At 43.9% G+C, this 16,840-nt stretch overlaps 1 protein-coding gene across 3 annotated transcripts in view; it reads right to left on the reverse strand.

The window, feature by feature from the left end:
- LOC123977727 (methyl-CpG-binding domain protein 5-like) overlaps nucleotides 1-16,840 on the reverse strand; it is a 51,683-nt gene that overhangs the window by 3,687 nt on the left and 31,156 nt on the right. For all 3 annotated transcript variants that reach the window (XM_046060669.1, XM_046060653.1, XM_046060661.1), the window contains exons 3-5: nucleotides 14,131-14,233; nucleotides 11,163-11,334; nucleotides 8,219-10,627 (exon numbers count right to left, since the gene is read on the reverse strand). In XM_046060669.1, the coding sequence (XP_045916625.1) occupies nucleotides 8,219-10,627; nucleotides 11,163-11,334; nucleotides 14,131-14,233 (2,684 nt within the window). The remainder of the gene's footprint in view (nucleotides 1-8,218; nucleotides 10,628-11,162; nucleotides 11,335-14,130; nucleotides 14,234-16,840) is intronic.

The raw sequence follows: 16,840 nt of genomic DNA on the forward strand, positions 1-16,840 counted from the left end.
GTGTAAATCATCCAAAATTTGACGTAAAATTCAAAATGGCCGACTTCCTGTTGGTTTTAGGGCATCGCTCCAAGAGGCTTTTTTGTGCGTCTGGACAAGATACACGTACCACAGAAAATTCGTGCACGTAGGTAAAACGTGCAGCGGGGGCTGCTTCGTTAAAAGTCACTTCCTGTTGCCAGCAGGTGGCGCTATGACTGTGGGTGAATGTCAGCATGTACATGTGTTCAGGGTGGGACTCTCATCCTACATGTACAGTTTGGTTCAGATGTGAGCATGTACACTTAAGTTACAACAACTTCCTGTGTCATGGCGAAGAGTTGATCTTTGACGCCACGCCACGGACACGCCCATTGACGAAAACTCGCAAATAGCACAACTTTTCATCTTCAATGCCTTTAGAAGGCACAGCACAAATTGGAAGTCGGTCGGACTAAATCCCTAGGAGGAGTTCGTTAAAGTACGGAGTGTGTAAATCATCCAAAAATTGACGTAAAAATTCAAAATGGCCGACTTCCTGTTGGGTTTAGGCTATGGCTCCAAGAGACTTTTTTGTGCGTCTCGACAAGATACACGCACCACAGAAAATTCGTGCACATAGGTGAAACGTGCGGCAGGGGCTGCTTCGCTAAAGGTCACTTCCTGTTGCCAGCAGGTGGCGCTATGACTGTGGGTGAATGTCGGCATGTGGGCATATGGGTTCTTGAGGCTTTTTTGTGCGTCTTGATATGATACATGTCCCCAGAAAATTTCGTGCATGTATGTTGAACGTGAACGAGGGGCTAATTTTTTCCAATTTTCTAGGTGGCGCTAGCGAGTCATTTTGCCACGCCCATGCGCGAAACCCATAAAATACGAAATTTTTCACCAGTTCTGACATGTGTGCAAAGTTTGGTGAGTTTTCGAGTATGCTCAGGTCCCCAAAATGGAGCTTACTTTGCAGAAAAAATAATCCTTACAAATTCAATAGGGACCTCGCATGTCGTGCTCGGGCCCTAAATATAATCTTTACAAATTCAATAGGGACCTCGCACGGTCGTGCTCGGGCCCTAAAAATATATTTAATCTTTACAAATTCAATAGGGACCTCGCACGGTCGTGCTCGGGCCCTAAAAATTGGAGTGAAAATAATAGGGTTCCCAGCTCCGCTGGTACTGGGAATCCTACTCGGGCTTTGACCCCTAATAAAAATCCTAACGAAAATCATAGGGTTCCCAGCTCTGCTGGTACTGGGGTTCCCAGCCCCATTCAGGCTTGGACCCCTAATAATATGTCATTTGCTAAGCTATGAGTAGAGGAAATGTCCGCTAGGCTAACTTTTGCAGTGTATAATGGCACATCAGTACATAATTTGAGCATAGCTTGCAAAAATGCGATCCATTGGATTTCCATTCAGGATTTTGCATAGAACAGAAAAATAATGCGTGGAAGCAGATCTATTTGGGTGGGCGGCCCAAATAAATTCACTACACAGGAAACTTAGCTAAAAAATTTGCACACAAGTTTTTGACAGGATTTACATCCTTGAGTGTGAATGTTATGCAATTAGAGCTTTGAGAGAAACAATTTAACTACAGTAGTGGTATTTCTCTAAACTGGTGCCATTGTACTTTTTTTCCTGGTACCAGTCTCTCTGAGGAGAGAGCAGTTCTGTAGAATGTTGAATGTCAAAGCTGGGCCAGCTCTTTCCCGACAAAGACTTTTACAATTAAATAAAAAAGTTGTACATTAACAATCTGTTGAACCCAACTAGCAGAAGGACACGATGCCAGACACGTGCTGCAGACAGACTTGTTAGCAAAGCGTACAAGGACAGAACATGAGCAACTTACATCAAGGCCACAGACGTATCAATGAATGAAGAGAAAGCCCAACAGCAATGTTATGCAGACAAAGCCGAAGCAAATACAAAATCTCCGAGGCCTAATGCTGTGTTTTGTGCGTGTGTGTGGACGAGTGGCGACTGGAGCAGCTGGTGCGATGCTAAGTAGCTGAAGGACAGCTGTGTGTGCTCTCTGGTTTTTTTCTCCTCTTTTCTTTCTTTCCCTCTCTCTCCTCTCTTAACGCTGGCAGCCACGACTCGGCCAACCCCCTCCCCCCTTCCTCCACTACTGCTATGATATAGTGACGGCTGTTGCCGGGGGGGGGAGGTTGCCATGGGAGCCAAGTGATGATTGGTGGTGCTGTCCACTGCCAGAAAGCTTGTTGGGGGAGCTGTGTGGGTGGACGAGGGGGGTTACGAGGGTCGGTGATTTTAGCTTGCTGGTGGGGGGGGGGGGGGGGGGGGGGTCAGCTGGGTGGCATGAGGTCTTGTGTGGCGTGGGGGATGTCTGTTGATGGGCTGTTCAAAGCTCACTAGCTGTCTAGAAACAGATGGTTACAGGCTAATGCTAAAAAGCCACTGACTGGGCCACTTTCAAAGAGCTTTCAGTGCTCTTAAGATCCTCAACATGTCATCCAAATTATCTTCAAGTATGTGAAAATCTACAGAGCTGCTCAAAGGCATAACATCTGCCAGAATATTTCTTTATCCCAAGGGCCTGTGGAGTGCTTATGTGCTTTTGTCAACAGGGGCCCTAGATAGTGGCAATTTCTTTTCTTATTTCAAAAAAACCACAATGAATTTGGGCCACTAGAAACACTTCAGAGCAATGTTTCAATGAAACGGTCCCCTAATTGTTTTTGCATTACCTGTTTAACGATCATGACATAAGAATATACATGAATGGGAGCAAAGCACCAATTAAAAAAGTAGAAGCACAGGACCGCAAGTCAATGTTAACTGCAGGTTTAAGAAAACCATTGTAAATTTATTTAAAAATGCATTCCACATGTTTGTTAGGTCTTAATGATATGTTCAATGCATTTTGGTGAGAAATACTGAATGTAAACACAAAAACACGACTGCTTACAATGGCAACTCTAAAGCTTTCATCTCCAATTCGTGTCCACATCAATGATGACAATATATCTGACTTATAATGTGTATAAATGAGGACAAGTGGGCTTAAGAATGATGCTTGGCATTTCACTTCAAAAGTGACTAAAACAATTTTTTTATTATCAACATACAACAGGACACACATGGCAGTCTACACCACAACCAGGCCAAAAAAGTGACAAGGTCCATGGCCCACAACAAATTAGCCATTTAAGTTAAATAATTTTGATGGCTCTTTTTAGTTTTACATTACAGGTGTGTCCACTGTATCGGGGCCCTATCTGGGCATATTTTAATGGACTGGTGTCACTATCTGATCCTTTCTTTAAAGAGGTGGCATTATGCTTTTTGGCTTTTCCCCTCTCCTTTATTGAGTTATATATCTTTTTTGTGCAAGTAACAAGTTTGCAAAGTGAAAAAGCCCAAAGTCCAGCCCAAAGGGAGTTCCCATCTCCCACAGAAAGCTCTGCTCTGAACCGCTTGAAAACAGCTCGTTTGTAGTCCAGCCCTTCACTTCCTTTACTTGTGACGTCACAATGAAAACGCGTCAGAAAGCTTACCAAGCGGCTAGCGGGGTCAGACACGCACTCAAACCAAGCTAGTCTGAGCAGAGGCCCTTTGGCTCGACTCGCCTTTGTTTGATTTACCATTATAGAAATGTTGTACCTGGATCTGCTTCCAGGTACTGTTTTTCGTCTCACCTCCGTCGAGGTTCCAAGCGAGCTGAGGGATACTAAAACGTAACGTGAAAACACAACAGACTGCTGATTGGTCAGAGAGAATATACACTATTCACTGCATCATCATTGCGTGCACCAGACAGAGGCCAGCAACAGAAAGTTTTATATTTTACAGTTTCGTATGGAATTTCATCACTAAATCCACTTCTGAGAAGTTTTGAGGTGAGAAATCAGCTGTGCACGGACACGGAACAAAAATGTGCTTGAATATTTTCGGAGTTGAGGAGCTCCGCAAGTGGCTGCGGGGGATGCCTGTGCCAACCCACGGGAGGAGCGTGTGAGGCCGGCCAGCCGCCCGCTCACAGAGACTTCTGCTCCCGCCGTCACACAGACCGCTGCAGCAACAACGGCAGAGGAAAACACAGTTGGAAGATTTTCATACCGCTTATCTGTCTTTACACTCTGAGGAATGGTGAAACGTTTTAACTTAAAAAAAAAAGAAAGCTGGGTGGATCGCTGGTGTGTGTCGCATTGAACATTATGTCGCGGCAGTAGTGTGTGGCGTCGCTATGACGACAAGCTATGTACTATCTCTGGGTACCATCTGCAATGGAAAATGGAGCAGGGCCGAGTAGAGTCGAGTCTATCAATGTGCGCTATGGTAGCATTTTTCAGCAAGGCAGCATAACGTTAGATCGTCACAATGTTTAGTCCTAAAAGACGATGCAACTCTGTTTGGGCCTGGAAATTAACAATCACAACCTGTAAGTATGCTTTATTGGGCGTTGGGCGGGCCCTTGCATGTGTAGCGCGTTGGGGTGTGAGGCAGCTGCGTTGCATATTCTGGAGCTCTGCCGGTGCGGCTGTGAATTTGCTACGTGCTTCGGACGCTGCATGAAGGGGTTATATGTCACAGATAGCACAACTTTTCATCGTCAGTGCCTTTAGAAGGCAAAGCAGAAATTGGATGTCGATCCGACAGAGTTCGTTAAAGTACGAAGTGTGTAAATCATCCAAAAATTGCCGTAAAATTCAAAATGGCCGACTTCCTGTTGGGTTTAGGGCATCGCTCCAAGAGGCTTTTTGGTACGCCTGGACATGATACACGTACCACAGAAAATTCGTACATGTAGGTGAAACGTGCGGCGGGGGCTGCTTCGATAAAAGTCACTTCCTGTTGCCAGCAGGAGGCGCATGTGGTGGTACATGTGTTCAGGGCGGGACTCTCATCCTACATGTACAGTTTGGTGCAGATGTGAGCATATACACTGAAGTTACAACAACTTCCTGTGTCATGGCGAAGAGTTGATCTTTGATGTCGATCCGACTAAATCCCTAGGAGGAGTTCGTTAAAGTACGAAGTGTGTAAATCATCCAAAAATGGCCGTAAAATTTAAAATGGCCGACTTCCTGTTGAGTTTAGGGTATGGGTTCTTGAGGCTTTTTTGTGCGTCTTGATATGATACATGTCCCCAGAAAATTACGTGCATGTAGGTTGAACGTGAACGAGGGGCTAATTTTTTCCAATTTTCTAGGTGGTGCTAGCGAGTCATTTTGCCACACCCATGCGCGAAACCCATAAAATACGAAACTTTTCACCAGTTCTGACATGTGTGCAAAGTTTGGTGAGTTTTCGAGTATGCTCAGGTCCCCAAAATTGAGCAGAATTATTTTGCAGAACAAAAAATTAAAATAATAATCTTTACAAATTCAATAGGGACCTCGCACGGTTCCTGCTCGGGCCCTAATGAACCCCCCTAATCCGTGTGTTACGCAATTTTAGATCCCTTGGTACATTGGGGACCAATTCACGTGCGACTCACAACAAACACGAACGTCCTTCTGCTGCTAATTACAAATTATATGGCGATATCATGCCAAATATATTTACCTGCCAATGTGGTGGGTGGCCTTCCAACATTTAGCCGCCAAACGGAAAATCCACGCGCATTTGGAGGGTGGCGGGTGTGAATTTCCATCCCCCCTCGTGCAAACATATTTTTTCCCCCTCCTTAACAAATAAATTATGAAAAGACTGTTCACAGTAAAGCATGTGCTCGAGTGTGTGTGTCCCGGCGATTGATGTACATCCATCAACCTATGGACGTTTATGTTAATTTCCCCTGCATCTCCAGGCAGAGGGAAGTCCTGCGCTTCTCAGTTTCCTGACAGAAACATCTGATTTCAGAGATATGTTAAGCAAGTCGCAGACTCTTTTCTTGTCTTTCAGAACTTTCAAAGAAAAAGCTCTCAATTCAACTGGAAATAAAGCAAAACTTTCCCGCGCTTTAATTTTGTAGTCACAATCTAAGGCAAGGCAAGTTTATTTGTATAGCACATTCAACAACAAGGTAATTCAAAGTGCTTTACATAAAACATAAAAGCAACAGGGAAATATAAAAAAGTTTAAAAGCAACATAGGGAAATTGAAAAAATACACATTAAAATATAATAAAAGTTACAGTGCAGTGTACAATCAGGGTTAAAAGACTTAAATGGAAAATAAAAACAGGCTGAGGGGTTGAGCAAATAATTGAGTTACAATTATTTTGAAAAGAGAATAAACAGAGAAGTACACTTAATCTACTCTAGCAAGAGGAAGTGATTATGTGAGTAACTGTTGCTGACATGACTAAGACCTATTTCAGCAGCAGCCTCCATCAAAAGTATTTATTTATTTAATTTGGCCTGCAGGCCGCCTATTGCTGACCACTGCTGTAGGTGAAACCAATGTGAGACACATTTTGAACAAAAAGCGCAGGGAAGTGTCACATTGACCCCTGTGAACGGGCACTGCAGTAGTTTATTCAATCCCACAAAAGGAAAAGAAAAAATTAAGACCTTTGTGAACAAAATTTAATACTTTTAAGTCCTTACTTTGAGAATATTAAATTAAATTTTTTATTACTTTTAAGACCCTGCTGGTACCCTGATATCATTTAAGCTGATCAACTTTATAGTTTTTAACCAGGATCAAACAGTGAAAAGTAAGGTGGATACAGCTGTTATTATGTGTCAGATACATATTTAATTAACATTTATGCAAATCCTAGTATCGTATCGGACATGGGATCTGTAGATACCCAATATTAAATTGACGAAATACGTGATCAGGACTCCCTAGTTGACTCATAAACAAAGAATGGAAAATTGTAAATGTCAAAACTGCAATATGTAACAACGGTTTTCCTCCCATCCCTACCTCAAACGTCATGGGCTACCTCCTACCCTCCCTTCACAGGACCACCTGAATTTCAATTACTTGACTTCGGAGAAATACAGAATAACATGATAAGAACAGATGGCCTGCAGCGGACCTTGGTGATATCTCCATTATAAACCGTATGAGGACACACAGACATACAACTCATAGTCCAGTCCCACGGCAGGCAAGAAAGGGAAAAAAGATCTAGGTCTATTCAGTGCTTTCAAAACAGACACTAACGCAAATGTGTGTCCACACACACACAAAAAAAAAAAAAAATTCAGTCACACAATTTAACAGAAGTGCACACACTGTAATACACAAGTAGTCATAGACGTGTACACAAAGTCATTCAAACACACACACAGGCCTAAACCCTCATCAAAGGTTTCTCTCTGGTCTCTATTCAGGGTCTATCGTTACTATAGCGACCAGCTAGCTGGGAGAAGCTCTTTAGAGCACCCTATCTGGACTGCTTCCCTTAAAGCGTGATCCAGGTCCCATTTCCATCTTCTTACACCATAGACTGATGCTAGCATACAAATAAAACAAAGAGAAACAATGGCTGACTGACAATTAGTTGAGCTTCCAAAGATGAGGGGCCTGCTCATTAGCACAGAGATACTGGAGGAGCCCAACTGTCTAGGCTCGGGGCCTATCACCTAAATCCTTTGGTTTTAGTTCACTCATAACCATAGAAACCACATCTTCATCCAACAACTAGCTTATCACAAGGAAGGGAGGGGCATATACACTCATTAGCTACACAGGATATCAACAGAATCCTCCAGCCAGAGGGAGGTCAGTTTGGACTGGCTGCTTACTTTGTGTACTGTCAGTTGTTTTGAAATGTCACCATCTAATTATTATTTTTATGATTTTTATAAATGGAAGTAGGGGGTTATTAAAGTAGCTACTCAGCTACCACATTTACTAGTTGGGTGGATGTAAATGCAGAGCTGAAATGATCGTTCCAATTATTTTGCTAAATTTAGTGTTGAGGATTATTATCATTAATGATCTAAGCAGCTTTTAGCATCTTATTACATATCTTATATTGCCATTTCAACAACTGATAAAAATACTGGACAAAAGTCTAATCACTAGTCACTATGATGACTGCAATCACGGTCATGCTTACATTATAAACATAACTACAATTGTTTAAGCCATGAAAAGCAAATGTCAGAAATATGTCTAGAAAATAGAGACAATAATTAAATTTCCCTAAATGAAATAATAAAATCGTGCCTTGAAGTATCAATGTCTCTAAATTGAAATATTTAGCAGCACATGGACATACTATGGGTAAAGTATTGAAAAGAAACAAACATAACTCAGCCTTCTTTCTACGTATCATACAGTTTCTGAGCAGTGGGGCTGATGTCTCACCTGTATCAGAGATGGTCTGTGTACAACTTGCATCACCTCCTCCATGGGACATCACCAACATGTTAGTCCGCCCCATACTGTGAACGAGGTTCGGTTGTGAGGGGTGAGGGCCAGGATGGGACAGCGGTGGGGGGTTAGTGTTGGGACGTCCCAGCGGCATGCCATCAGGGCCCACCGGTCCACCTCCTGGCCCCATAGGCCCACAATTACTCATTGTAGAGGCCTGCATATGGGCCATCATGTCAGGGAACTGGCCTGGACGAGAGCCCAGATGACCCCCAGAAGTGTCAATGTTCTGGCAGTGCTGCATGGCATCTCCTGGACCCCGCAGCCTCTGCTGAGCTAGGAGGTTTTGCTGAGGGCCACCAGGGACCATACCTGTGCTGTCGTTGTAGTGCAGCTGTGCAGCTCCTTGAGGACCAGGCCCTAGGCCGGGACTAAGACCTGGACGATGGCTGTTCCCAACCAGGCTATGGGAGCTCTGGCAGCTCATGGACTGGAGAAGCTGGGCCATGGAGGTGTTTGGGGGAAGGTTTCCAAGTCGGCCCACTTTTCGTAGCTGCTCAGTGGCACTGGGCCCTGGCATGTGGGGTCCTCCCATACCTCGTTTGTTAAGCATGTTGTAGACCATGTTGTTACTGTTGTCATGATTTACAACAGAGCTGCCCGACGACTGCCTCCGTTTGCGCATGGGGTCCCTCTGCTGGGCCATGAGCTTGTCTCTAAGAGCCGCCCGACCACTCTGGCCTTCAGGAGTGTTGAGCAGCATGGTGGAGTTTGGCGGGAGCATTGGGTTTAAAGTGCTGAGTCCCTCCATGCCTCGAGGGCCACTTATAGAGCCAGGGTGCCCGCCACCTGCTCCATTGCCTCCTCCACCTGCCCCCATGCCTGCCATACCAACACCACCACCAGCCATGCCAGCAGTGCTGTTGCCAGCAGCGCTGAGTTTGTTTTGATTTGCTAGCTGTGCTTTGGCTGCGGCTGACAAGAGACTGCTGGCAGGGAAGGATGCGGCATTCTGTTGGTTAAGGATCTGGTTGAGGGGCATCCCCAGGAGTCCAGGGTGGCCCTTCTGGGAAGCGCTGGGGAGTGCCAGAGAAGAGGATGATGATGAGGAAGAAGTGGGTGAGTACATAGGGTTGCTGTGCTGCTGGGTGCCAATCGAATTTCCCATCCCTGGCAGCAGCTGGGAGTCTTTATACTGGTGGAGAGGGTCAGTTTTGTTGGTGGAGGGGCTGGAGGGCATAGCTGGCCTGGGAGATCCCATAGCTGACCTGGGAGAGCGAGGAGGGACCTTCATGGTGCCACATGGGGCCTGGTGCCCTGAGGGCATTGCAAAGTTCCCATGGTCAGAGGAGGTGGAGGATGAGCGTGAACGATGAGGGGAGGCCTCCATTCTCCCATGGGCAGGTCCAGCCATGTGGACAGGGGAAGTGACAGGAGAGGGAGACATGGAGGAAGCCGGACCACCCTGTTGAGTCCTTTGAACATGGCCGCCATGCCCCACAGGCCCAGGCTTCACTGTGGGTAAAGGTAAGTTGCTTGGCAAGGGAACAATAGCGGGAGGGGGTATGTTTACATTCATCATTGGTACCTGAGAGTGGATGTTAGACTGGAAGTTGGAGGGGTTTGGTACGTTGGTGTGGGGCTGGCTGACTAGCTTGCTTGGGATGGGGTCCAGGATGCCTAAGGGGTCTTTTTCGGAGGTCAACTGCCTTTTTTGAAGGGCACAGGAAGGTGGTATAGATGGAGGTGGTGGTACGGGATGTACAGGGGGCTGTGTTTTATGATGAAATGTTGCACGGGGCATATCCATGCCAGGGGGGAAGTTCCCCCGCGGCATGTTCATGTTCATGACAGGGCTTTTGGCAGTGGCCGTCGGAGAAAGGGGTGTGCTAGTCCTTCCTGTCATTGCGCAGGATGGCTGGCCCGCAGGGGAACCATGGAGCATTAAACTGGGTGGGGAAAGAGGCGTCCTAGTGTTCCCATGGATGGAGGCTGAGCCAGGACTGCCAGCTCCTGGAAACCCACAAGGATTGGTCCTTGGAAAGCCCTCAGGGCTGCCTAGAGTCTCTGCACTGGGAGACTGAGAGCCATCTCCATAAAGCTTAGCACTGGAGGGTGGTGGGCTCAGCATACCTCCATACCCACCCCGGTAAGGGGATTTGGGGCCTGGCTCCCCACTGCCCAACCTCTGCGGCCTTGAGTACCCAGAGTAGAGCTCTGGCTGCTGGGCTCCTCCCATCTCCTGGGGTGGATACAGTCTCTGCTGGTGCTGTTGTCCAGCTGCCATTATCATCTTGAAAGGATTCTTGCAGTCTGGGCCAACAGCATTGGGCAGGCCATCGTGAGGTTTAGTCCTCATTGCTCGTTGAGTCGTCGAATGCACAGCAACCACAGATGATGTACCTTAAGGCCAAACAAAGCACATTTGAGTTAAATCAATACCAACACAGAGAAAATTTTAGGCAGGGCAGGAAAGTCATCGTTATCTACAGGCCACAGTGGCTGGCAAACCATAAAAATGACAAACTACTGTAGTTAATATCAGTACATAAACTGCTTGATCTCTAAAGCAGAAGTCTAAACAATAAGAAAAAAAAAGTAACCACAAAACAATAAAAAATTTAATTTTTGTATAATTTCTGAAAACAAAGGCTCGAAAACCCCAAATCACTTGCTACATTGATTCTGTGTGTTGTCAATTAGAATAGTCTAATCAACATTAAAGAGATTTCCTTCTAAACTGGCTGGTAATGTGGACTAAATTAACACCAATATTTCACCAACCTTTCACTGGTTGCTGGTGTTTCTGAGTTAATGCGTCGAAGCACAAACCGGCTTACCTCTGGATATTATGTTATGTGTCTGAAGGCTGCAGTCAAACTGAAACATTGATTTTCAAGTTCAAATAAGTTTGAACAACTGGATTTTGTACTCGTACCCCCCCCTGGACTGGTCAGCGTCAGAGGTGGGTGTGTCTCCATGCTCTTGTGCAGCGTGGCCACAGCGAGAAGTTTCCTCTTGTGAATGCAGAGTTTGGTGACATCTTCATCTGCTTTCACATCCTCCGCCGTCCTCTGTTTGACAGCTGCCCCAGGGTCGAAATTGAACACCTGAGGAAAAAGATTTGAACAGATAAATACATTAAAATAATTTTATGTTTTTTTACTTTTGCTCAAAAGGGTGATGCCCCTACAAGTCATGAGAGAATGTTTTGGGTGCGGGGGAGGGTGCGGGTAACATCTGCTTTATTAAAACATTAATAGAGCAGAGATGTCAACATTTCCCAGATATCAGCTTCATATTGGCCTGATCCGACAGACACAGTGGGTTATGGACAAATTTTGCTTCAAGAAGGATAATCGGTCAGATTACCCCATGTAATGTGACAGTAACAGTGGACACCTCCCAGCACCCCGACATTTGTTTGGTCTGTCACAGAGTTGAGCAGAAGAGGTCAGCAATTTATTTCTTACATGATGAGCATATGGAATAGGAGTGGAGAAGTGGATTATGCTGCAGGAGTGGTTTGAGAGCTTTCTCTGGACATTTTTATCCTTTTTCCGACCGTGAAAACTCGTCACAATTGGAATTCACTGTCACTCACATTCATTCAAGCTGACCAGAGCCACCGTGTTCCGTAAAGGACAAAACTACAATGTTTTTACAGCCACCTTTTAAGCTGACGAGTGACTTTTTGACACTCAAAAGACCATTTCGACAAAACAACAAAACACTCATACACAATAACCTGTCAGAAGTTGTTTTCACCTTGGTTTGACTAGTGTGACACTATTTCCTCCGCACAGACATGTTTACTCCTCATTCTTCCCTCTTTACCTTTCTCTCCTTCCTAGCTGTGGTAACGCATGTCAAATAAGTAATGTGTCCTATCTCGAGGCCAAGACACATCAAGAGCTGATTGTCTGCTCTGCATTAAAATATCATAATCTGAAAGGACATTTAGCTAATACACATTCTCAGTGACTTATAGCCAGTTCAGGAAAAGTTCCTGATCCCCGTCATCAATCAACATCTACTCGTGACACAAGTCAGTTTTTACAAGCAATTACCAAAAGGAACAAACTTCTAAATGTCATTACATTCTTGTAAAAGAAATTAAATGAACAATTAAAATGAACAAACCTTAAAATCATATGAGGCTTTTGGAATATTAAATCAAATGTTTTCCCATTCATGTACACTTAGCACTTAAATGGAACAATTAATCAAATGTATGGCATAGATTGAAGTTTACAATAACAGGGTATACAGGAATCCTGAAGTAAAATTCAATACCTTTTAAGACCTTTTCAACATATTTTAAGACTGCGGAGCCACTTTGATCTGTAACCGGTTAAGTAGGAAACACACCTTGAAAAGTGTTGTGTGTAAAAAGCACATCCTGGCACACCGGCATCCTGACTCTGGCTAAATCTACATCTATCCACAACCTGGAGGAGGAACTTGTATAAATGACTTTATTAGTATGATATTATAACATTATGTTAAAAGTATAATAGTAAATTGTTGATACAGATGTTATTTATATGATGTTACTATATTCATTATAATTTCATATAATAGTAGTCTACAGTATATAGCATATCACTATTATAATACTAATTCCAGTTACAGTTTCATTTTGGCCTTGTTTTTATTCATTAACTTTGTGAAAGAAAAATGCTCTACATGCTAGTTAATCTCTTTAATTTTAAGCAGGCTACAAACAATCTTCAATAATCATAACAATTTATACAGAACGATTGGTTAAGTTGAGCTGTAGCACATCAAACTTTTTTTTAATGTCCCGCTCCATTCAGGCTGTGATTGATCTGTTCCCAAAAAGTGACACTGACGAGCACATCGGCTTTATGAAAAGTTGAACGTGTTTCAATAAAAGGCACAGATTCAGCTAAATAGCCAGCTAACGTTATCCAAACCCAAACGCTGCTTATATTTTCCCTGTTTTTTTCTGTCTTACCGATTCAGCTGCTGGTGGTGCATCTCACTCGTTTGAGTAATGGGGTTGTTCGAGGGGCCACGGAGCTCAGTTATGTTTTGAATGGCCCAGGGGGTGTCCGGCATGGTGGAAGATTACGGTCAGTTTGCACGGATCTATTCTTAGGGGCGAATGACAGTGAAATGCTCGCACTGTAGATCCCTGCGCCTAATGTTACAGAGCAGAATCACACAGTCGCAACGCGGTGCCCATCTAGTAATTTTGGCTGTGCTACAATACATTCACCCACACTTTTAGCACACAATATTATTTTTTTTCTACACAGTATTTTCACATTTGTAATGGGATTAATTTTCACATAATTAAGCCCATTTATTACCCTTTAAGACTTTAAGACCCCACGGACTCTCTGAATAACATGATAGAGTGGTCAAAACCCCAGCACAACAAAGCACGCAATGTCTTCACTGACTTCTACTTCTCCTCCGAGCTGAGTAACTATGAGTATGTACTTAAGAAACAAAAAGTATTCAGTGGTACACTTCATTTCATCCTATGTCTCCAAACAGCAGGGACGGGATCAGACACGTGATTCCCCAAACAAAACCAAAATCCTCTTTGATGTCAACTGCTATTGCATGACATTTAGTTTACAACGGTTCCTTTTACTACCTTTTTCTTACCCAATGAAAAAAACTTTTTATAAAAAGGAAGAACATTCTCGTACAGAAATGCCATCTGCTAAAGCAAGTTTAGGATTGATTGACAGTTTTTAATCCCTTTGTTTAGCTGTACTTTTTTTGGGCAACAGCATTTAAATTTAATTTGCAGACTGGGACTTCCATCTTAATCTTTAATTAAAATGTCTTCTGGAGCCCAGTTTAAAGGCAGCTGTAAAATCTCCACCGACTGCTTTGTTTTAAATGAATCAGTACAAAAACATTACCTTGTGGAGAATGAGTGGGCACTCCAGGCCACATTTGCAGGTTCCATCTGTCAGCAGGTAGGTCTTCACCTGCTCCAAGCTGGACAGCATCGAGCCACTGGGACTGCACACAGAAAACAACAATGTAAGCTCCATAGCACAAATACTCCTTTTATGATATCATGTGTTGCAGCACTCATTTGCATTGTCTGAAATGGGTTTTTGAATATCATTTCATATTTGCGGACTGAAACTTCTAAAAGCAAAATATATTTTGCATTTAACTGAATATTTTTATGAGGAAATCCTCCACCACAAATTTATTCCCGACTCAGAAGACAAGAAAACATCTTTTAACTAGTTTTTATATTTATTTTATTTATGTCATCAGTGCAGTGTCACATCTGTCTTTGCAACACGCGTCAGATCTCTCCGCCGTGCCGTGGCTGCCTGAAACTACACTGTAAATTCCACTAACCACAAGAAAACAAAAAGGGGAAAAGAGCACGAGTGTTACTTTGTGGCTATAAACGCTGTTGACACAATGTACAGATACCCCTGCTGGAGCAAGAGAACTATACAACGATCAGTAGGCCTATATGTTTAATTTGGCTATAATCAAATCTCATGTTAGGTCTAATTTTCAGGACAAACCGGAAAGGGGTCGAGATAACTGCTCGTAATTCGGGACTGTCCAGGATTTTTCGGGACGTCCGGTCAACTATATATAGTGGTGTTGTTAAGGATTTAATTAGGGCCCGAGCACGAACCGTGTGAGGTCCCTATTGAAATTGTAAAGATTTTTAGGGCCCAAGCACGAACCGTGCGAGATCCCTACTGAATTTGTAAAGATTATTAGGGCCCGAGCACGACCGTGCGAGGTCCCTATTGAATTTGTAAAGATTATATATATATTTTTTTAGGTCCCGCGCACGAACCGTGCGAGGTCCCTGTTGAAACTGTAAAGATTATTATTATTAGGGCCCGAGCACGAACCGTGTGAGGTCCCTATTGAAATTGTAAAGATTTTTAGGGCCCCAGCACGAACCGTGCGAGGTCCCTGTTGAAATAGTAAGGATTATTAGGGCCCGAGCACGAACCGTGCGAGATCCCTATTGAATTTGTAAAGATTATTAGGGCCCGAGCACGACCGTGCGAGGTCCCTATTGAATTTGTAAAGATTATATAGTGAGGAAAATAAGTATTTGAACACCCTGCTAATTTTTTTTCTGCAAAGTAGGCTCCATTGACAGGACCCATACCCTAAACCCAACAGGAAGTCGGCCATTTTGAATTTTACGGCCATTTTTGGATGATTTACACACTCCGTACTTTAAAGAACTCCTCCTAGGGATTTAGTCGGATCGACGTCAAATTTCTGCTGTGCCTTCTAAAGGCATTGACGATAAAAAGTTGTGCTATTTGCGAGTTTTCGTCAATGGGCATGTCCGTGGCGTCAAAGATCAACTCTTCGCCATGAAACAGGAAGTTGTCGTAACTTCAGTGTATATGCTCACATCTGCACCAAACTGTACATGTAGGATGAGAGTCCCGCCCTGAACACATGTACATGCTGACATTCACCCACAGTCATAGCGCCACCTGCTGGCAACAGCAAGTGACTTTTAACGAAGCAGCCCCCGCCGCACGTTTCACCTACGTGCATGAATTTTCTGTGGTACGTGTATCTTGTCCAGACGCACAAAAAAGCCTCTTGGAGCGATTCCCTAAAATCAACAGGAAGTAGGCCATTTTGAATTTTACGTCAAATTTTGGATGATTTACACACTCCGTACTTTAACGAACTCCTCCTAGGGATTTAGTCCGACCGACTTCAAATTTCTGAAGGCATTGAAGATGAAAAGTTGTGCTATCTGTGAGTTTTCGTCAATGGGCGTGTCCATGGCGTGGCGTCAAAGATCAAGTCTTTGCCATGACACAGGAAGTTGTTGTAACTTCAGTGTACATGCTCACATCTGCACCAAACGTTACGTGCTTGATAACTGTCCTGGCTTGAACATATCTACACACCAATATTGATTTATATTCATAGCGCCAAGTGCTATGTAGCTCCACATAGGGGACACAGGAAGTGACATATAACACCTTCATGCGGCGTCGGAACCGCGTAGCAAATTCACATCCGCACCAACAGAGCTCCCGGACGCGCTACAAGTGCGAGGGCCCGCCCAACGCTGCTTGCAGCTTTAATTTTTAGGGCCCGAGCACGACCGTGCGAGGTCCCTATTGAATTTGTAAAGATTATTTACAGTGGGTACGGAAAGTATTCAGACCCCTTTAAATTTTTCACTCTTTGTTTCATTGCAGCCATTTTCCAAAAATCAAAAAAGTTCGTTTTATTTCTCAGTAATGTACACTCAGCACCCCATCTTGACAGAAAAAAACAGAAATGTAGAAATTTTTGCAAATTTATTAAAAAAGAAAAACTGAAATATCACATGGTCATAAGTATTCAGACCCTTTGCCGTGACACTCATATTTAACTCAGGTGCTGTCTATTTCTTCTGATCATCCTTGAGATGGTTCTACACCTTCATTTGAGTCCAGCTGTGTTTGATTATACTGATTGGACTTGATTAGGAAAGCCACACACCTGTCTATATAAGACCTTACAGCTCACAGTGCATGTCAGAGCAAATGAGAATCATGAGGTCAAAGGAACTGCCTGAAGAGCTCAGAGACAGAATTGTGGCAAGACACAGATCTGGCC

Source organism: Micropterus dolomieu, linkage group LG01 (assembly GCF_021292245.1).
Source record: "Micropterus dolomieu isolate WLL.071019.BEF.003 ecotype Adirondacks linkage group LG01, ASM2129224v1, whole genome shotgun sequence".
Taxonomy (NCBI): domain Eukaryota; kingdom Metazoa; phylum Chordata; class Actinopteri; order Centrarchiformes; family Centrarchidae; genus Micropterus; species Micropterus dolomieu.